Genomic DNA, 24,138 nt, shown 5'->3' on the forward strand with positions numbered 1-24,138 from the left:
ATCTTGACAGGCTTGAGTTTCATTTTTTTGTGTTTGTTTTCAGTAGCTGAATTTTCGATCCAACCCTGATTGCTCGATTGGGGACGAGGACCTTGTTTGACCGGACGACGTCCGAGCGGGCATAAGTCTTTTCTCTTGTTCTTTGGCATCAGATTTCAATGGTATTTTCTTTATACTTTCAGCACATCTACACTTATCTGACAAACCCTCAGTCTTCCTTGAAGAGCTCAGGAGAGATTCACGAAGGAGCATACAGGTCATCTTTGGGCTAAGGGAAGCCGAGGCTCGCCTTGACGCAGTACCGTCATTGAACTTCTGGCATTTTATAGAGTTATTAGAGTTGTCCACTAATCCACTACGTTCTGATAGCATTGCTGCTTCTTGTCCGGGACTGCTTATTGACTATTCGCAGCGGGCCGCCATCTCTGGTGGCCATTCCCCATTTGGAACCTGGGGACCCGTCCGGTGGCATGTAGCATTGCCTCTGGAGGAAATCTCCCCCCCCCCCAGACCGGAGAATCGTGATCACGAAGCAGTAAATTCATTTTCGATCATAATCTAGCATTTAAGACTACAGTGGCATTGCCTTTCTCAGCTTTGGTAATACTATATTATTATTTTAGTGAATTCAGGGTTTTTAATTCTGCTGGTAGAATATTCAATTCTGATTGTTGGGAATCATAGATCACCTTGGCTATTTCAAAACATAGTCTATTCTCTTCAATGCTAGACAACTGAATGGTGCTTTTTCCAATGTTGTGTAAGAAACAACTTTTGTGTAAGTTGTCTCACAAAATTTGTGTAAGAAACAAATGATGTGTAAGAAACAACCTCCATCAGGATATAAAATTGACGATGGAGATTGAAGAAAATAGTTCTATTTGTTTCCTAGATGTTAAACTCACCAAGACGCCTGAATCAATAAAAGTCTCTATATTTAGAAAGCCAACACACACTGACAGATATTTGCATGCGTCCTCACATCACCATCGAGCGCAAAAGTTGGGTATTATATCAACTCTTGCGAATCGTGCAAGATCTGTACTGTCAGATGAAGAAGAACTAAAAAAAGAACTACAACATCTTAAATGGACCTTTAAAAACAATGGCTACTCTTTAAAAAGTATTAACAACCAATTATTCGACCGTCAACATAGCAACGTAGCGACACAGGACGACTCCAAAGGTTATATCGTCTTGCCATATATCAGCACACTATCCAAAAAGCTGAGTAGAATCCTAAAGAAGTTTAACATACAAACGTGCTTCTCGACTCTGCCAAAAATAAGATCACGTTTCAACAACTATAAACAATCTCAAAACCTTCTACAATTCCTAGGTGTATACAAGGTCGCATGTGAGTGCGGAAAGCCTTACTATGGGCTAACGGAGAAATCTATCCTACTGCTACTCGAGGAGCACCAGAGAGACATTGCTTATAAGAGAACCAGAGCAACTGCTCTGTCGGGCCATGTCCTGTTTACAATAAACACGAACTACGAAAGCCGCCAACATGAGATAAATTGAACATCAACTTCAAACCTACACATTTGCCATGATGAGGTGGAACGCCGCATATATATATTAGTAACCCTAATATATATATATATATATATATATATAAATTAGTTTGTTTTTTTTACCTTGGGTAATGTATATTAGGGTTACTAAGTAATTTTATAAACTTAGTTATTTTACTCCTAATCCCAAGTAAGCAAACAGTTTGCGCCTGAACGTAGTTCAATACATCTCTTAGTGAGATGTGCTTTATATTATGGAAAATACTAAGAACAGTGATCAGAGCTTTTCCCACCTTTACTATGAGTTGCACCACCTGTGAAAATTTTTTACCTTTGGAATAAAATATATATTATGGATGCCAAGTAATTTTAAAAGCTTGTTTTTTTTACTCCTCCCAAGTAAGCAAGACAGTTAAGGTTGCACCTGAACGTAGTTCAAGTCTAACACTACTGACTGAGGAGACCGCAAAAAAGGTTGAAACCGGTCTGGGTAATTACCCCCCCACACCCATAATGTATAACAGTATACATCTTCTAGTGAGATGTGTTTTACATTATGGGAAATACTAAGAATAGTGATCAGATCTTTACCCACCTTTACAACGAGTTGCACTACCTTTTTAGACTTGAACTGCATTCAGGCGCAAACTTAACTGTTTTGCTTACTTGGGAGAAGGAGTAAAAAAAAAACATGTTTATAAAATTACTTGGTATCCTTAATATATATTATCCCCAAGGTAAAAAATTTTCACATGTTTATCTCATCCAGAATTTCTTATTCAAAGTAAAAGCACCTTGTAGCAACTTGAATAGGTAAAGTTGATAAGGCTCTGTATTACTGAAAACCTTGGTATTTCAGGGTCTGGCTACTCACTGAGGAGACCTCAAAAAAGGTTGAAACCGGTCTGGGTAGTAAACCCCCACCCACCCATAATGTATAGCAGTATACATCTTCTAGTGAGATGTGTTTTACATTATGAGAAATACTAAGAATAATGATCAGAGCTTTTCCCACCTTTACAGCGACTTGCCCTGGTGTTGCACTACCTTTTAGACTTGAACTACGTTCAGGCGCAAACTTAACTGTTTTGCTATATATATACATATATACATGTAGTATATATATAAATATACCATATATATATATATGTAGTATGTATATATATATATATATATATATATATATATATATATATATATATACACACACACACACACATATACTATATGTAGAAAGTTTTTTACCTTGGGTATAACATATGTTAAAGATACCAAGTTATTTTAAATATAAACCTCGTTTTTTTACTCCATTTCTCAAGTAAGCAAGCAGACAAGTCAGTCAAGTTTGCGCCTGCAAGTGTTACAAACTTGACTGACTTGCATGTTTGCTTACTTGGGAAATGGAGTAAAAAACCAGGTTTATATTTAAAATAACCTAGTATCTTTAACATATATTATACTCAAGATAAAAAAACTTTCTACATCCATCTCTCATCCTGAGATTTTTATTTAATAAGGTCAAAGCACCTTATGGTAACTTGTGTTAGTAAAATATTTATAAGCTCTGTATTACTTAAAGCTTAGTATTTCTTAGCCTGGCTCCAACTGATGAGACCTCAATAAAGATCGAAACCGGTCTGGGTAGTGGCCCCTTGCCTTTAATACACAGCATCATACATCTCCTCCAGGAGATGTGCTTTGCATTAAGGGTAAATATACATACAAATCGGCCCTTCAGACCACACGCAATTTACAGACAAAAATTACTAGTTGTGGTGGTGTTGGAGGTGGGCGGTAGATGGCGTTGATGGAGATGATTCGTAGTAGCGGTTAGGTGTAGAGACAGTTCTAGATGTCCTCCCGCGATGAGTCTTCGGACTCCTTGGAGGTATCAGGAATAATAATAATAATAATAATAATAATAATAATATTAAGAAGAGTGATCAGAGCTTATTCTACCTTTACCATGAGTTGCCTTGGACTTGCTCTAGGTGCAGGGTCCGCTAGTCTTGCAACACTTGCGGGTTTTGACTCCCGGAAACTCGGGTTTTTCGTCCCGTAAACTCAAGAAAATCGACCACAGAACCCAAACTATTTTCATACATTAAAAATATTGTGTAAGGGTTAGAGACCACGAGATGGCGGCACTAGCTTGCTGCCTTCTTCACTGCGTACCGATGAATCAGTGATAGCCTTGGGCCAGCTATCTCTCTGATTGGCTACCAGTGGAGATTGAACTGCCCACTCAGTCTCCAAAAGTTAAATAGGGTAAACGGCCCCGCCTACGTTCCCTATACGGGAACAACATAGGCGTTAGCTGATTTATATATATATATATATATATATATATATATATATATATATATATATACTATAAAAACAAAAAATCGGTGGTCGTCTTATACACGGGGGGGGTGTAATCGGTTGGAAATCCCGCAGTTGCCGTGTCGAAACTGCCGGTACCGTGTCTCCGCGAATAGGCTTCCACCAATCACTAGCCTTTGTTAACTCTGTCAATCGACGTCATTAATGGCTGATTCTGAATAAACCAATCAGAACTCTGGAAGCATTCATACATCTGCAACTCGTTCGCAATATTTTGAGCACAAGCCCATAAAAATGCAAGAAAATAAAAATCGATTGCCATATTCTTCAAAATTCAAGTTAAAAGTCATCAATTACTGACTTCTCGTCAAACTTACCAATTCTCTTACCAACTCACTCAACCACTTTCACACAAACGATCGGTCTCTGCACTATGTGTCTTCTAAAAATTTTTCCATGGAAAATTTTCATCCGAAATAGCATCAAAAATTCCCAAACTTAGTACTAAGCTTATTGAAACACGTACAGCTGCTGCTCAACATCCCTACACGGTGCACCTCGAAACCCTCAGAACAAGTTTCTTCTCCTTCTCCTTCGTCCCTGCAACCGCTATACTATGGAACAGTCTTCCCCTTGATGTGTTCCTTAGAAAATACAATCTATAGTTATTGGAATCTAACGTGAACAGTTACCTTCTTTCCTAACCCATACACGGTGCTAAAGTACTATAGGTTGATCTACCAACCTCTCGTATATGGGCTCAACATAAAAAATAAAAAAAATTACCCAAAGGAACGTGGAAATAAAGCTTCAGAGAGACAGTTTGATCCTCCTCGCAATGAGTGTATGATTAAATAGTGGAGGAAACAGGAAGAACAACTACTCAAGATGCCAAAAGGAAGAGGGCCTGAAGAGGAAACCAGCAAAATGGACAAACTTGGAGCTGAGGCTTAAGACTTCGATTATGGAGCAGCGCCAGAGTTCGATATGTGTGTCAACCAAGCTTATTTAATATGAGGCAAAAAGGTTTGCAAGAGAAATGAACATTGTTGATTTCACAGGAAAGGCAAAGTGGTGCTTCAACTTCACAAGAAGAGAAGGGTTGGCCAAAAGAAGACGAACCAAGTTAGCCCAGAAAATGCATCTTAGTATGTATCATAAAAATGTGACCTAATTACCAAATATACATTGAATTGAATATTTAAAAAAATATCAAATGTGTTTTGTTTTACGTTTAAAATATTGATTTCTTAAATTGGTTTAAGAAAAAATTTAACGTCAAAAGAAATTCATAAAAGTTTATGGGCACTCTTCTCCTTAGTTTTCGACTAACAATTAAGTAATGGGCTACCGAGTTTCAACGTGGCCGTAGCCTTGAAGGTGATCCACGTGAAGGACGTCCAAAAAGTGTAACAATACCAGAAATCATTCATCAAGTGCACGATATGGTATTGGATGACCGGTGAGTCAAAGTGCGTGAAATTGCTGAGATTATATGCATTTCAAAAGAACGTGTAGGATATATATTTTGCATGAAGAATTACAAATGAAAAAGCTTTGAGCAAGATGGGTTCTGCGCTTGCTCATAGCATATCAAAAACGCACTCGCATGAAAATCTCTGAACAGTGCTTGGAGCGTTTTATCAAGAATAAAACTGATTTTGTGCATGATGTATTACTATGGATGATACTTGGATTAACCATTACACACCCGAATCCAAACAGCAGACAAAACAGTAGGCGAAAGATGGTTGTTCAGCGCCAAAGAAGACAAAGTCGGTTTCATCAGCAGGAAGGGTCATGGCATCGGTGTTTTGGGATGCTAAAGGCATTTTGCTTATTAATTATCTTGAAAAGGGTAAAACAATAACCGGGGAATATTATTCCGATTTTTTAACCAGCCTAGACGAAAAAATGCGTGAGAAAGACCCAGTTTGCAGAAGAAAAAAAAATCATCTTTCATCAGAACAAGGCACATGCCCACAAAGGTGTTTTGGCAATGGGAAAATTAAGAGATCTGCACTATGAATTGTTGGAACATCCACCCTATTCCCCAGATTTGGCTCCCTCTGACTTCTATCTCTTCCCAAAACAAAAACTCTAAAACGTTGACCTCGCTGGCCAACGTTTTTCTTCGAATCAAGAGGTGATTGCAGCTGTAGAGGAGTATTTTGCAGATCTTACTGAGAACCATTACCGGGACGGGATAATGGTGCATTGCTGGATTAAATGTATCAGTCTTAAGGAAGATTATGTTGAAAAATAAAAATAAATTAATTATAAATTCGTTTTTTCATTATTGGGCCGAGAACGTTTCTAACCACCCTCGCCTCGTACAACAAACTTAGATAGAAAAACACATCAGAAAGCTAAACTATGCTAAAGGAAGCTGGCATATATGCAATTCTTTAATAAAAGGGCAAATATAGTCGCGTGAAAGTTTTACAGAGAGCTCGCATATCGAAGTTGGTTTTGACATAATTCTTTGGTTGAAAACACCCAACTTCGGATCCCATCTAGGATGCAAAGAAACTGTATCACGGCATTTCCGTTGAGGGTTGTGGGATTCTTCACCCCAGAACAGCAATCTGACTAGCAGACCAGATGCTATTTACGTACCAATATATATATTTAGGAATAGGACCATGTGATGTAAATTATGGTTATGAAATGTAATCTGGGCATGCTCTCAATCTCAAGAGCCTGTAAGCAATTCAGACACGTTTGCCATAAACGTTCCACTGCTATACATCGAAGAAAAAATATAAAAATATAAAGAGAAACAGACCAAATATATCTGAATTAGAAGAATTGTACAGCAATCCAAGTAATTCCTACATGTTTTAACATTAAAGGTCCTTTTTGGTTTTCCAGAGTCCAACGGTTTTATTATATGCTAAAACTCCTTACTTTTATATCAACTTACTAAGGGGAAAAAACTAGCTTTTACAAACCGAAATATCGGATTAACTCATCATATACCAGTCATATTATTTCGGAGATGTTTGATGTTTATTAATTTATATCAAGGGCAATGTTCTAAGAAAGTTTTCACAGATGTATGAGATAAACTTCAATGTTTTATCTTCTAGTTAATAGTCTTTCTTCGTACTCTTCTCGAAGCGTTACCTTTAAAAGATTGAATTAAGAACTGTGTTCTCAAAGGATGTTATGGGAAAATCAATTATGATTCAGGAGAGGAAAGAATACTACCAAAATCTTACTTTAGTGCTATCTGGCTACATAAAATATCGTCCGCTTTATGATAATGAGTACTCTGGTGATCTAAACAGACTAAACAAACTCAATAACATGGTGTTTCTGGAATGGATATTGAAACCCAAAAGAAATAAAATCTACTTTTGTAAGGTTATGACAGGTTGTAAAAGAACATTTGTTTTATGTAATTTGGAGAGACTAAACGCTCCTCCTAGAGACTGTATGCCTCCCAAAACAAACAACAGAAATATTCCATTGTAATCTGTTGTCGATTACCTAGATGAAGGCTGGCAACTTTAGTGCTATGTAACCACACACCTTTAGTCAGCTAAATAGGAAACACAAATTCACCAATAACATCTCCACCGGAGATGATGAAACGCAAAAGAAGCTTTATATTTCTTATGACCAACGTCCTAGATTGTATTTCTTCCAAAAATACACAAAATAGATGTTCCGTCATGACCTATCACAGAGTGCACCGGTTCAACACGTGGCATCTTTGTGTACAATTTACTCTAGAAATTAAAAATAAACATATTTTCTTCCTAGGCCATCTATTCTTCTTAATCAGACACATGCTTTCAGTTCTAATCATAGGAAGAAAATAAAACGGTACACCAAACATTATATCCTTGCTTTATCACACGATGGTTATTGTTAAAAAAAATAGGGGACATTAAATTAAATATCATCAATCATATCCAATATTCATCCCAGAATTTTGGACTTTTTCCCATATGCTCTACTGAGGCATTAAAATCGCAAGAAATTTATCAACCCAAATTCTTCTCTAAAGGTTTCACTGTCTTTTGGCAGCAAGGTTATTAACAGTTACGGAGTTTCTGCATTGCCAGTCTTCAAAGAAGTTGTCAAACTTATTGTTATCTCATATGTCAAAAGTTTATCAGACACGTTTCCCCAAATCATTTAAGCTCATTGCTCTCTATATGGTCTTTTCCCTTTCTAGACTTATTTTCTTTTTTGCTTTCTAGGCTCTGTAAAGAACAAACTCCCCCTTTGGTATATATCAAATTTCCTATTCCTTCTGCCTATTATACTTCAGCCAAATCCGCATATTTTCGGTTGTTCTTCTTGAGGACCATCTAGATTATATTAATTTCCACAAGCTAGAGCAATCTGGACTTGCTGAACATGCTAACCCCCCTCCAAACATAGGATGCTTTGGGAACAGAGGCGTTTAAATCACAAGAAAAGTTTATCAACCCAAAGTCTTTGGTTCATTAACCTAAACAAATAGACTACTACACAAAAGCCGTTTTCTTTTGTAGCATTGTACAAAGAAAGCTGTAAAAACTTGTTAAAAATTAAAACGTTAATTTTAACGTTTTAACATATATATTTTTTAAATTTTATATATGAATTTTAAGACACACGAAGTATTATCATCAGCAGCCGTTTTCAATCCATTGCTGGATTGAAGGCTTTTTCTAAAATTACTCCAAAACTGTCTGTTAGTGGCTTTGCTTCTGTATGTCACTCTTGTAAATCTGATGATATCATCAATCCATCGCGATATTAATAAATATATTTTAAAAAATCTTTATATTTTAAAGAATTTCCTCACTCACGGGATTTTCTTCAATCAACTGCATTGTTGATTCTTTAACTATGGCCCTTGTGCCTTATTTTTAAAATTTGAATGCATAGCGAAGATGACCTTGATAGTTAGGATGCGTCTTCGGACTCCTTGAGGTGTCACGAATAATAATAATAATAATAATAATAATAATAATAATAATGAATCAGCTAACGCCTTTTTATTCCTGTATACGGGGAGTAGGCGAGGCCATTTAGCCCTATCTAACTTTTGGAGACTGAGTGGGCAGTTCAATCTCCACTGGTACCCAATCAGAGATAGATGGCCCAAGGCTATCACTAATTAATCGGTAATCGGTACACAGTGAAGAGTGACGGCTCAAATGTGCCGCCATCTCGTGGTCCCTAACCCTAACACAATATATTTAATGTCTGAAATAATGTGGGTTCTACGGTCGATTTTCTTGAGTTTACGGGACGAAAAACCCGAGTTTCCGGGAGGGAAAACCCGCTAATAATAATAATAATAATAATAATAACAGGAAAAACCTGCTGGCACGGGCAAGCTGGTTTTTCCTCCCGGAAACTCGGGTTTTTCGTCCTGTAAACTCAAGAAAATCGACCGTAGAACCCACATTATTTCAGACATTAAATATATTGTGTTAGGGTTAGGGACCACGAGATGGCAGCACATTTGAGCCGTCTCTCTTCACTGAGTACCGCTTAATTAGTGATAGCCTTGGGCCATCTATCTCTGATTGGTGCCAGTGGAGATTGAACTGCCCGCTCAGTCTCCAAAAGTTAGATAGGGTAAATGGCCTCGCCTACTCCCCGTATACGGGAATAAAAAGGCGTTAGCTGATTTTTTTTTTTTTTTATAATAATAATAATAATTCCGTTGTATTATGAATTTTTTTCCTTAAATTGTCTGTTTACATTACATTTCAATTCGTTTATTTATTTCTAAAACTGCAAGTTTAACAGTATTTCGTCTTATATTGTATTATAGGAATTTCGTATTGAAACACTTGGTAAGAAATTATTAATATTTGCGTGTCTTTATGTTATCCCTATGGGGAAAGATTATATCTACACAGAATACAGCACCACCAGTGTAAACTACGAACATCATACGCTAATTGTCGGTAGCGAAAGCAAACGTGGCAGCGATGGCTGTTTCGTGGAGTGCTGATAAAAAGTATAGTGATAGAGAACGATGGATCTGCATTTATCCTGCTTACATAAATTCTAAGAAAACAGTAGCCGGAGGTAGAAGGTTACCAAAAGATAAATGTGTAGAGAATCCGACTTTTCAGGAAATTAGGGATGTTCTGGACGCTTCAAATTTCAAAGTCGGTGTTGAGAACAAACTACATCCACGAGAAACTAACAAAGATAATATTGCATACAGAGGACGAATTAGAGTTCAACTTAAAAACGATGATGGAACTCCAGTGAATGCAAAATTTCCAAATCGAACATCTGTGTTCCTGTATCTTGCAGAAATGATCCCGAAACTAAAAACAAGGACTCAAAAACAAGGAGGTAACGATTCATCCCAGAATACTCAAAATGCTGCTAAGAAAGGGAAAGGGAAAAAAGGAAAGCGGTGAGTCCGCAAATAAAAATAAATAAAAAACGAAAAGACCATAAGTAATAATAACTTCATTTCTCAGTAGATCCACTGGCTGTATTTGTTTTATACCAGTAATCTTACTTTTGAGAAACGTACCTCTTTCCCATTTTTCTAATGGTGATTTAAATATGCTTCAATTTCATTAATGGTACAGAATAAATGAGTGTAATTTGAATTGCCTGAAAGCTTAACGTTTTGAAAACTGTATGATTATTCATTCAAATTGTATTAAATTTTAATCTTTTCACTTTTGCTGTGTGATGGATGCAATTTTTTTTTCCTGTAATATCAAAATAAATGAAAATTTCCTTTGTCATAATTTTCAGCATTATGTGAATGTACGAGTATTGGCAAATTTGATATGCAAAATATTTATTAATTTAAATTTTAATCTAGCTCTTCAGCATGCAGATGTCACACTGACTTATTAACCTGTATTCAAATTAAAACAGCTGTTTCTCGATTACAAATTAATTTCTTTCATTAGTTTCAAATAAAATACACAACAATTTATGGTTTGGTTTGAAGGTAACTTATTCTACTTAATAGACAAATATGCACACACACACACATATATATATATATATGTGTGTGTGTGTGTGTGTGCAGAACAAATTTAGAAATTTTTGGGCCCCAAATATACTTATGTAAATTGTTCCTGTGGAAAAATATGATGTGAAAGAAGTGTATCAATATTTCTTTAAGCATCCACTTCAGAGGTAGATTAAAATTTTGATAAAAAAATATGTAACTGTTGCATTTTGTTTCCAATAGGCATTAATTTTCTGCCAAAGTTGAGTCCCAACCTTTTCCCCTATAATGCAGGGAACCCTTAGAATATCAAAGGTCGGTTGAAATTTTTTTCAGTGGAGACCCTCTTTTGTACACTCAAAATCTGACATCAAAGGTGGACTACTACATATAGAACCTGGTTTTTCCTGATACAAGACAAACTGGCTGATTAATACATATGATTAAGAGATGCTAGTTCATCTGATTCTAAAACACATCCCATAAGTTTAAGACAGAATGTATGCTGAATGTAGATAGCAGTTTAATTTTTTTTTTCTAGAATTATGAATCAGATTACAATAAAATTATGATAGTCTGGCAACATTGAGACCTCAGTGGCACTGGATTATTGGATGATACTTCTAGAAGTAGTTCAAGACAATATTTCATTTACATGTTAAAAAAACAGTATTTACATAAATGAACAATAACTTAAGTATCCATCTATCTGAGAACAGTATTTTATTGTGCTCACCATGCTTTATGGATATTTTTGGGAAATGACCCAGAGCAGCAGATTAGTGTGCATACATGGTTAACAATTTAGGGAGACAAAACACACATGTTAAAATAATTTCTTTACTTAATATTAGGAAAGTAACAATTGATGTTTTGACCTGTGTATTGAGTCATCATCAGAAAAATGCATATGTATAAGAACACAAGCTACATGCTATTGCACTTAACAAATGATGACGGACTAATCATTCCAAGAATGTGGAGAAACCTATCTGCAACCTTTATAGCGGAAGAAGTCCAGAAGGAAATCTCAATACAAGAGGACTTTAGAAGTGGTTATTGTAGTTCTATTTTTAATTAGTTTTATATTTACTTTTTTTAAAAAACTTTATTTTTTTTTAACTTTATTTTATTATATTTTATTTAGTTTTTTTTTTACCACTAGAGGTCAGGCTAGATAAAGATTAATAAGCAGCTTAAATTCATTTTACCTTTGTTAAGTGCAATAGCATGTAGCTTGTGTTCTTATACATATGTATTTTTCTGATGATGATGATGACCTCAATACAGAGGTCGAAACGTCAATTGTTACTTGCCTAATATTAAGTAAAGTAATTATTTTAATATGTGTGTCTTGTCTCCCTAAATTCTTAACCATGAATGCTGACTACATGTAACCTTAAAAGAATAGTGTGCATACAGGTTATGCTGTCTGTTTTGACCTATTATCAAAGCAACATACTTCTTTTTTTCTTCTGTTTGCATTAGAAACGATTATGTAAATAGGTTTTTAATGCTACTCACATTCACAAAAGGTTGTAGCCAAGATCCCCTCCAAGCTGTGCATATGCACACTAGTCAAAAAGGGAGCACATAATTGAGTGCACAAAATTTTTGCTTTCAGAATTTCTAATTTACAGTCAATAATTTTTGATCGTACTATAAAATGAGTTATGTGATACATGTCACTTATTTTATTTAGTAATTTATCCAGTGTCCTCACTCAATTATTACTCATTTCAGCTTAAAACACTCAAATTAGTCACTTTTGGTCTGCATCATGTGAGTGAACTGGTGCTGATCTCAACACGTCACAGAGGCATACTTGTGTAGTCTGTCTAGACAGTACATCACTAGTACTCATGCAAATTGTGATGGAGCTTTGTAGCTATGCAGATTTAAGCAAATTAATTTAGTGCTTGCAATTTTACAAGTTATAACTAAACAAAAAAAGTGCAATATTAATATGATAAATATTACATTAAAATAAGAAAGAATTGCTATTTAAATTTGAGTGGCTGGACAAATGAGATGATTTATTTATAAACTGCTTGTATATACATATAGTATTTAAGTAACTAAAGAATTAAGTATTTAGGGTACTTTTATAGACATATTTGACATGCACCGTACAAGATCTGTTAACAAAGATGTAGCCAATTTTAAATTTGTGGCTTATAATTTTCACTATTGTGAGACAGGTTACGAAACACATTGAGAAAAACTTGCATACAAAATGTTTTTTACGTGCACGTTGGCTGGCAAAAATTAGAGAATATTGGTTGTAACCATATAGTAGATTAGTGCCATGGATGGATTAATGAGTAGGTAATTTGGAATCCTACTCTAGAGATTAAACACAATGTTTTCAAGCCACTTCAGGCCTCCAGTTATCTGGATGGTGGTCTCACACAAGGCAATGAAATTTACTTACCACCTAAAATGTAATAAAAAATTAGAACACATTGCAGAACTAATGATATTCAAGCAAGCCTTCCATATGCCAAATTATGAGGAGTTAACTATGACTGAACTGGGACTATGAGATGCTAGACTGTTGGAATTTTACTACACAAGTCATATTTCAATTCATGAGTACCGAGCCATTCAACCTTTTATTGAATTTTTTTTTCTTTTAATTGCAGTTCTTGAATTTCACTAAGGAACTGTAACAAATGAAATTCTCTTAAGAGTTCTGCATACAAGAATGGAAGTTGTACATACAACTCTGTTAGAGTAAGGTGCAGTAATATAAGGAAATTACAACATAAACCAGGATATACATTAAAATAAATTTTAATATACTTCAATATTTTGGCAACGTCACGTTGCCATTTTCAAGGAACTTAAGAACAAGACACGTGCACGCAGGTACAACAAACAGTAAGTGAGGAAGAAGCAGGAAGCTATTATTTCTCCTAAAGCCACGATAATACACCATAGTAAATACAAATATGAAAGGCTTTTCATGGAATCAGCTTCAGCCCTAAGAAACAATCCAAACCTCAACAAATTTGGCTGCATGAGACTGCCTTTTGGGAAACCTACATCAGAAGAAGACCTTCAGCCCAATTGCCCAAGAATACCAACATTGCCTGCTAGGGGGCACCATCAGGACTTTAGGAGAAATAATAGCTTCCTGCTTCTTCCTCACTTACTGTTTGTTGTGCCTGCGTGCACGTGTCTTGTTCTTAAGTTCCTTGAAAATGGCAATGTGACGTTGCCGAAATATTGAAGTATATTAAAATTTATTTTAATGTATATCCTAGTTTACGTTGTAATTTCCTTAAATTATTTAGTAAAAATGCATAACCAACGTCTAAGCCTTTCCACAAGAATTAAGATGCAGTAAGTTTTTTTTTTTTGCTGGAGAATGTCAAAGGAATGCAGTAAGGGAGTGGATTGCATTTCCAGAGCTGATAGATGCATAAGAGGAATGAATTTCGAGCAAGTTTAGAACAAGGTATAATTGTGATCATTATGGACAGACTTTGTGTTTCCTAGAAGGGCCCTCCCTCGATGAGTCTTGATAGACTTGTGTTTCTTAGAAAAGGACCTCCCACAATGAGTCTTTTGACTCCATGGAGGCCTGAATAATAATAATTATTATTAACAAGACTGAATATCTCCCATATTCAGTCTTGTAAGTTTCCAAAAATAATACACCAGCATATTTATTTTAATAAATGTTATAATAGTTTATTTTACAGAAGAAAACAAGCAAAAATGTACAATGATTTTTATTTTCATCATATATGGCTCCTGCCCACAATTTTTTTTTTTTTTTTTTTTTTTTTTGAAAACCTATAATACGTTAATGCTGTGGGTTGGTGGGCTAAGTAGTTCCACAGAAATGCCACAAAGTAGGAAGCATTGTGTTGTTCAGATACCTCTTGGAGTTCAATGTTTATGGCCAAACCAGGAGAAACAGACCATACCATCACACTGCCACCACCGAATTTCATAGTTGGGGTTATGTACTTTGGTAAGAGATGTTCATCACTGCTTTAAATAACTTCCAGGTATCATCATGTGAAACTGTTGAGAGGTGGATACAGGGTTGACACCGGGGAGTTCTTTTGCTTGGTTGAACAGCGGGAAGGAGTCATGACAAGGGGCTATCCCTGGAAGTCACGAAAGGAAAGAGGGTGAGGAGTGGTTTCTTTGCATGGAAGGTGGTTGAACCATGGAATGCATTCCCTGATAGAGTGGTGAGAGTGAGAACGGTCAATGCATTTAAGCAGTGGTATGATAGACTTTGTGTTTCCTAGAAGGGCCCTCCCTCGATGAGTCTTGATAGACTTGTGTTTCTTAGAAAGGACCTCCCACAATGAGTCTTTTGACTCCATGGAGGCCTGAATAATAATAATTATTATTAACAAATCTCCATGTGTCAACAGCCCCATATCAGGGAGGGCTCAGCTAGCAATGCATTCTATACACCTGCTTTCAAAGGAGCCTATGACATAGACATCATGTGAATTTTACCATAGTTGTGCAAACCAATAACTTATTTAACGATATATAAAATATCACAAATTTTCTACTCACCAGAGGGGGGGGAGATTAAACAGAATAAAACAAATTGCAGTTGCTTACAATAAAAAATCTTCCAAACTTTTGACATTGGTAAGCCATCATTACAATGTTAATTAAAATTAGAAATGATGCAACAAGGCCTTACAGCTTGTCCTTGAATAACTTCATGCTTAAAAGAACTGTGGACAGTCCATTTGTCCTTTTATTGAATTTTTTTCTTTTAATTGCAGTTCTTGAATTTCACTAAGGAACCATAACAAATGAAATTCACTTAAGAGTTCTGCATGCAAGAATTGAAGTTGTACAACACTGTACAACAAAGAACAAATGGATTAGAGGTATGCTATCTCAACCCCATGTGCAAGACCATAGTGGACCTTATGAAACTTCTCATACTGGATGTAAGTTTGGTGCTTGATAATTCTTTTCTCCACAGCTCCCTAGCCAGTTTGTCCAAAATGAGAAAGCTGACAATTGCTGTGCAACTGTCAGCTAAACACCAGGTAGAGCTTATGCTTGGTGGTTGGCAGAAAACTAGAACGTGTTAATAGGTATAAACATAGGAACAAAATGCAAAGGATGAGAACTTTTATCTGGGGGGAGTTAGGTTATCAGAGTTAGTGATCTGCTAGATGTTCTGAGAGTTATTACCATTTAGTTGCATCAAGGATTTGTGTTCGTTAAAATGTTCTTGTTGTGTGAAGCTGAGCCACAGGGGCAAATAGTGTGAGCTTTTCCAAGTAATGTTTTAATGATGCCATTCTTATTAATGTATTGAGTTATATGTAGGGCTCCAGAAATAAAACTTAAATGTACTAGACACAAAAAAAAATTTACTCACTCAAGATATCAGTCTAATTTATATAAATATTGTTGTTATTATTAAGAAGATATTATTATTGTTAAGTCATGTTTTAAAAAAGCTAAATGTTATGATGACAAAATAAATTTATGTAATACATTATTTAATTCTTACTACTATGCCACTGATGCTTACTGTTCATTCACATTAAGGGTTTCCTATGTCCTTTCTTTAATAAAGTCCTGCAGAGAGGGACCACTCATATGTATCATAAATCGGTCAGGATGGAGAGGTTCATTGATGACCTCAAGTTCCCTTTTATTAGATTCATGTGATGATGTATTTGCTAGTATATTTGCTACAATTTCAAGCAGTTTGAGAGAAATGAGAACTTGTTTTTATTATTCATTGTTCTTCCAAAGAGATCTTTTATGTTTAAATGCTTCCCCACAACTCTGAACTCATTACCACTCATCTCCCAAATTTACTAAAACTGTTTTGTCATTATCATCAAAATATTTGCTGAAATATTTACTGAAAATCTTAATTTTTTTTTTTTTCTCATAATCTTCCAGATCTTCAGTCCAGGTAAATATGAGGCAGCTTTAGCATTTTCTGATTCATTTTCATTAAATCTTTTTATCAAGTAGATTATTCCTTCATCTATTAGATTTTTTCATTTAACATTTGCACAGCTCTCTGCATGCATTACCTGAGTACCATTGTATGTCTTCATTTTCTTAAACAAGACTTGATATTGCATTATCATCCCGTTCCATTGCCTATTTCCTCGAAATGTATTGCCATTGCAGAGTAGCTGTTCACAAGTACATTCACTGCCCCATTCTGTTATAGACACCAACCTTAATGAATGCAGGTACTTGAAGTTCAGGATTTTTGTTTGTAACATGGCTGCTACTTTTCTCAATTCTTTTTCATTTTGGTGAATTCTGGTAAAAAGGTATATAATTTTTTACTACTGTTTCAATTTCAGCAACAAAAAAGAACTTCTTTAATAGAGTTTAAAACAGCCAGATTCAAATTATGTGCAATATAATGTTTTGATATAAGATCTGGCATGTTTCTCTTTTAATTGCCACTAGCCCATTATTTTTTCTCAGCATGTTACCTGTTCCATTTGTTTCAATGCCTACTAACCAATTACATGTTCTTCCATGACAAGAATAACTTGTTCATTTTACTTTCTAATGTATGAAAATACCCTGCAGCTGAGTTTCGTAGAATTACAGTAATAAATGCTTTCAGTTTCAATCTATCTCATATAATGAACAAGTTCCTCCTCATCTGAAATATCTGTGAGGCTTCTTCTAGATGAGGAAGAACTTGTTCATTATATGAGATAGATTGGATCTTCGATTTCCTTAACTAATTCTTGTTTAATAACATTAGCAATAACTGACATATCATTTTGGTACTGCCTAAATTAATTTCATAAGTTAAGTCTTTTGTAATCACAAAAGATGCTGTCGTCTGGTTGAAAATAAAACTTCCTTAATAAATTGGTTGACAACTGTCCCCTGATCAAATAACTTGACAGTGAATGAGATGATGTTTTATAATGAAAAAAATGTCTAAATTAATTGAAGAAAATATTTTGAATGCACTTAGAACTAGGCTAAAAATTCACTCTCTCCACTTGTTTCTGATAACTTGCATGTGGTGAGTAGATTTTTGAAGTCCTGGTTATATGCACTAAGAGGGCTTACTAGAAAGTGGTGTCCAGTCAAGTACAGCTGGAAATAGTGCCGTAGGAGTTTGGTAAGCATAATGTCTAAGAAAGACAAACTACCATCAGTCTCCTTTTCAGTAGTGAACTTATCCATGGATAGGTTGCACATTTTTAAGTTAAATCTCCAGAACAATTATCCATATTTAATTTTTTTGGTTTCCTCTGGTGTACAACAATTACCTTAAATGGCTATCTAATTTGATAAATATTCTCCCTGCTCTTTGTTTTTATACTGAAGATGGAATATTATGGTCAATCAGTTCTCAACTTGCATCTGCGACTTTCGTACTTACGATGGCCATCCCATTAACACATTCACCAAATATCACCTCACTCTTGCAACCCACAGACCATGGTGTTATTGCTGCCTTCAAGATATTATTTATGAAATACTTTTGATCAGACTATTGCTGTTCCTGAAAGTGAGAAAACTCAGACTTTTGGAAGGAATATATCTTGCACCATACAAGGAATATAGATGCATCGAAGTGAGGTAACAGCAGAACGAATGGTTTTTTGAAGAAACTGTAGAAAATATACGTTCATACAAACACAGGATTTGACAAATGTTGGTGACAAGATAGTGCTGCCAGCAGAAGATTTGGAGTTGGAAGTTGACAGTGAAGAGCAGTTGGTGGGAGTTGGAAGAAAAAACTCACAAATGAAGACCTTATACAGCTAGTAGCACAGAAAGTTGTAGAAAATAAATAAGAAAGGGGGGGGGGAGAGCAGAAGCTGAGTTTCAAAAAATTTAGTGAAAAAATTGACAGAGGAATTTGCCTCTGTTAATAAGGCAATTCAGTCATCTGAGAAAACGGATCCTCAACGTAGAGAGATTTAACAAATTAGACAAGCTAATGCAAACTATGCTTGCTACAGAGAAATTTATGCAGAAAAGAAAATGACACTTGCATAGACTAGATTTGATGTAATGTACAAATTTTAAAGAAGCCTACTCCTGCTGTCATGTAATCTAATGATGAGCTTAGATATTCCACAAATTATGAATCTTGCAAACCATCCTGAGAACACTTTGTTGCAATTCCTGAATTGGAAAATTTGTTGAAACCTAGCCTCCTCTGATGAATCATCCATTTTGTAAAGCAGCAGCTTTGAAGAATTATTCTTGTTTTTGTTATGATTTGTACATTATATTTTTTTTGCTGTAAACAAAGAGTAAAATCAATTAAAATTAGAACAGACCTATACATTTTAGCATTCAGGCATGTTAATGGTTAACATATCCTTATGTTTCATATAGCAATTTCCAACTTACAACAGGATCATCAGAACAGAATCCTGTCATAAGTTGAGGACTAATTGCATATTTGTCTGAAATATTTATCTTCTATGTATCATTAAATAATTTGTTCTGCTTGGTTTCATGTGTTCACTTGATTCTATTCACCTAAAATTCTCCATGCAAAAACAAAAAAAATACTGGTCATTTCCATCTTCACTGCATCCTTATACAATTTTTAAGGATGTTCTCTTATCCCCCCCCCTACCTTCACTCTGTATCATTCTCTTCCATGTTAATCATGTAAAATCCCATTAACAATTTAAACATCTCCATCATATCACCTATTTTCCATCTGTCCACTAAACTACTCTGTGATTTGCATTTCAGAATCCCAATATTAACTTAGTCATTCATCCCAGAATCTCCTGAGTTTTCTCATTACATTATTTCTGTTTCTTTGTTCTGTATCTCTTTCCTTCTTTCAGACTATTTCCTTCAGATCAAAAAAGTTTTACAGTATTCCTTTTAATGTTCATATTTCTTTCTCTTATGTTTCATATAGCAATTTCATATAGCAATAATATATTGCTACTTTTAATACACAGCTCCTGGTTCTGATCTTTCTTCAATTCCTCCTTATTTTATTGATTGATTGATTGTCTTTTAATTTTACATTTTAGCTTTTGATTATATTTCAAATTTTATGGTCTTATAACCTTAGTTGCTTCAGCCATAATTCCAACTAACCCAACCCATTTTATTTTTATTGATGTTTTGTGCTAAAAATATAAGCATCCAGCACAAATGAAACCAACTAAAAACTAAGTAATCTCGTTCAGGATATTCAAAAAAACTGCAAACATAGCAAAATAGTTATTTTCCAAAGAACAAGCAACATAAATGCAATATACAGAAAATTTTATTATTCACAAGTACAAACAAAGTTCAGTTGTGTGTGAACATGTGCTTTGTAAAGACAGTCAACATGACATGGTATATTAAGTGGAGAGAATGACAGAAAAAAAAAAAATTAGGTGATATAATAATTACTGTAGATAGGTAGCAGAAAGACATACCATTACACATCTCCTCCACCCTGCTCCCCAAGACAGATCAGTGCCAACTTCATTTTACACATTAAAGAATGGAAATTTTTTTTTCATTAAAAACCAAAGAAGCATGTTTCTTGATAATCATTCTACACAACCATGTGTTTGGAAATGATTGATGATTATGACTTTACAATTTTTCAGTATTTTTTTTTGGATTGTAGAGCAAAATCATTGGTGGGGGGATCCACATAATCTATTTGCCTTTCTACCAAGTGTCAGTCATAATAGCTCTCAATTACTGCTGTGTTGTACTGCCTTACCCCAGTAAGGCAGTACAACACAGACCCTGTAAGGTAGTACAACACCATATTCAGTCCTGAAGATATTTTCAGGTGCAAACTTTGTTTGCTCACACTTGGATAAAGGATTAAACTAAATTTATTATAGTCTAACCAAGTGAAAAATAAACTTTTAACATTACACCATAAAGCCTGTTTCATGTGTATAGTGGCTGGCCAGCTGCTGCATAAAGGTTCATAATATTTCATATTTGTAAATACTGGGTATTGTTCCTTTACTGGATTCTAAGTGTAACACAAATTTCCATACAGCAAGAAAAAGTTTGCTTTTATCTTCTTCTGTAATTAGCTTCAATTTGTTGAAAAACCAACTTGTTTTAATAAATTTCTAAAACACTTATTGCATGACTTACTTTTGGTAACCTCATGTGATTGGTGTTTCAGTGTGTTTACTTTTCACAATAAAATTGATAAGGTACTGTTAATGTATATGATTTCTAAAAATGATTTCAGATTAATTCAAAACTCAGATTTCAAAAATTTATATTTTTAAATCTGAAGAATTCTTAAGAACATTATATTATAATCTCTTTTAAGAGATTGGAAAACCATTTACACACATTTTAAAACTTCTAAATACTGAAATTTTCTTTTCTTTATCAAAATGGATTATCTTTCAAGATAAAATGAACATAAAATATGTAAGGATTATTTCAACGATTAATAAACAAGGTCACTTATGGAAAAGAATGCTGTATAAATTAGGTCAGCCAGAAACAGGTTTCTCTGTGTCTGATCAATAACATCAAGGCTAGTGTACTTTGCCTTTACTGGTACTTCTCTCTGGCAACCTACAGTTGCATAAGAGCTCAAAGTACTATTCTTTTTTAATAATGGACGATGCAACTAGATTAGTATTTCAGGAGTCATAATGCATCACCTAATTAGAATATTCTATTTTTTGAAATATTAGCATTTAAAAACATTCAACTGTCTTAAAAAGTCATAAAAATATAATTCATATTACTAGGCAAATTCAACACTCAGTATTTTTCAACTCTCACAGCTTGATTCTTGTTCAGTTATATGACAGTTAATGAAATATGCAAACCCCTTGGAAAAAATTGAGGCTGGCCTAGGAGGATGACTACATTTTTTCCCTGGAGAGTTGGTGTATTTCAGAGTTACATTTTAAGGGATTCACAGTCAAATTCAGTTTTGTACTTCTGGTGCTTCATTTATGATAATTGTGTATGTATTATCACTCACAAGAAATTGCAGAATCCATTGCACAGTGGTGCAGTCAATGTATAGGCAAGAGTTAAGGGATGAGGAACCTATTGATATTTTTCTTGAAGAGCTGAAGGTTGTAGTTAGAGAAAGCTTCTTGAGGAAGCTGATTCCAGAGAATTAGAGGTAGATGAAATGAAAGAGGAAGGAGAAGCAGGTTGGATTATCAAAGGATGAACAACTACTGCACATGTGTAGGAATGATGTGAAAAGTGTAGGAATGATGGATGCTAGTTCATTAAGCATTTCCATGGTTGGAGTATGTTAGAGAAGACTTAAGGTTGCAATGTTCTGTATGAGATAGTTGGTCATTGAGAAAGGGATTGCTGATCTGCTGGACTATTTGGCATCAAATATTAGAGTTTTTAGTATCGTTTCGTTGGACTTAGCCAAATATTATAGGCATTAGCAAGACTTGGTTGATCAGAGGAAGTCACAGTTATTACAGGAATAGATACTATATAGATACTAAGGATACTGTAGTGTTCTTGTATTTTCAGGGAGGATAGGGCAATGCTTTCAAACTGTGAGAGTGCAAAGCAATGGTCATTAATATACGAAGTTAGAAATTTACGATTTGTAATATTTTAAATAAATATCTCTGTGCTATTTTAGTTTTGGTTTGTAGTATAACTGTATACTATCAAAAAACTAAGAACATCTTAGTTTTACTAGAATAAAATACATGCTAAGAAAACTACAGATCAATATTGTCATCCTCTTGAGGTTTTTTTTTTTTTTTGACAAAACAGGAGGATGTCTCTTTAAAAAGTTTGAAAACCACTGAGATAGGGAGTGATAGTTTTGATGATAATAGAATAGTAACTAAGAAAGTAGTGATTCGGCAAGAGGGCAGTAGCAGGGTCATGGGAAAATAGATGCATTTAGAGGCTATCCTGAGATTGGCCAGCTGCTGTTATAGGCCTGGGAATAAAAATGTAGATGGCATGCATTGGCACATTAATGAACATAGGGCAAGTAATTACTAAAAGCCCTTCAAGTTATGGAAGGGATTTTACCAGATTAATACAGAAAGGATTAATCTGGTAAAATTATTATTATTATTATAAAATGTGTTCATGAAATAAAAGCTTTTCTTACTAATGTAGTCATTTATATTTTACTATAATCACAATTAGAATATTGCAGATTTCATTTAAAAAAATTGTTTGTATATTGATAAAATTCATTTCAAAGCATTTGCTTTTCTGGTGCCTCAAACCTGCCCTGCTAGCCACATAATTGTAGATTCTGTAGGATTTTGTTTCCCAGCTTCAGTCAGTTTCTTTTTATATGTAAATTTCTTCTTTCTTATGCTGCTGAGATGCCTGTTCTTTATATCTCATCATAATATCTTTCTTTGCAGCTTCTGCATAATTCCATGATTTATCTATTTCACTCCCATTCTATCCTCCATTGTCATCACTAACTGATTTTGAGCAAAGTTCCATGCATTATAGGTTGCTCTCCCCTTCAATTGATCATGCCATAGCAAGTCACCAACCAATCCCCTTATATTTTTCCATAGTCTCCTACTCTGTAATTCCACACATCTTTTGTTCATTAAACTTGCACCTATCTAGCTTCCTCCTATACCAAAATTACATAATCACTCTCACCAGCTGGTGGCATCATCTATTTTCAGTGTGTCAAAAATATTACTAAATCCAGCAGGTGTGTCCCATTTTTCCACCACATTATATAAGATAATTATCTCTAAAGCATCTACAGGAACTGATTCTCCTTATTTACATGTCTTAGTCAATGCTTCTATAATATAAAGTCATTCTGTTATCACCTGTTTGTTGCTTATTAGTCTTATTTGCCTAACTATTTCAGAATCATCTTCCTTCATATACAGATGCAGAAGAAATCAATGAAGGAATTATTCCTGAAAGTTGAAAAAATGTTAGTTAGCAAATGTGAAAACTAGATTATTCTTTTTATTTTTACTTGGAAAGTGGTGAACAAGTGGAATGGATAGCCAGACGTAGTTGAGTGCATTTATGATAAGCATTGCACCAATCTGTTGGTGCAATGTTTATCATAATTGCAAGCCTTTAAAATTAAATACAAGCCTTTAAAACAGTTGGTGAAAAAATGCCATCAGGAACAGAATAGTAGCCATTTCTGCTAAAATCTTGTGGACATCTTATAATATTGCATTCCTGTGTTATCAGAAAAATATATAATCAAGCCAAAAGTTAAGCAAATAAATAAAGTAGGAGTGAAGCAAAATTAGTCAAGCTGTGTTTGAAAAGAAGTTCACAATCAGATGCATGAGGAGTATAAAGTGCAGACTAGAAAGATAACAAGTATGGTTATAATATGGTGATAACAGGGGGGGAAAATTCTTCCTCTTACTTGCTATC

General features: G+C 34.7%; 1 protein-coding gene across 1 annotated transcript; it reads left to right on the plus strand.

The window, feature by feature from the left end:
• The first annotated feature begins 9,741 nt into the window (after positions 1-9,741).
• On the plus strand, positions 9,742-10,773 carry Srp19 (signal recognition particle 19). The gene has a single exon (XM_090412227.1). The coding sequence runs from the start codon at positions 9,794-9,796 to the stop codon at positions 10,235-10,237; it is 444 nt and encodes a 147-aa protein (XP_090268353.1). The 5' UTR covers positions 9,742-9,793; the 3' UTR covers positions 10,238-10,773.
• The last annotated feature ends 13,365 nt before the right edge of the window (positions 10,774-24,138 follow it).

This window comes from Typopeltis vanoorti, chromosome 22, assembly GCF_054136105.1.
Source record: "Typopeltis vanoorti isolate ZY-2024b chromosome 22, IOZ_Tvanoo_1.0, whole genome shotgun sequence".
Classification (NCBI taxonomy): domain Eukaryota; kingdom Metazoa; phylum Arthropoda; class Arachnida; order Uropygi; family Thelyphonidae; genus Typopeltis; species Typopeltis vanoorti.

Coding starts and splice junctions, on each gene's coding strand:
- Srp19 (XM_090412227.1), top strand. CDS start 9,794: ATGGCTGTTTCGTGGAGTGCTGATAAAAAGTATAGTGATAGAGAACGA.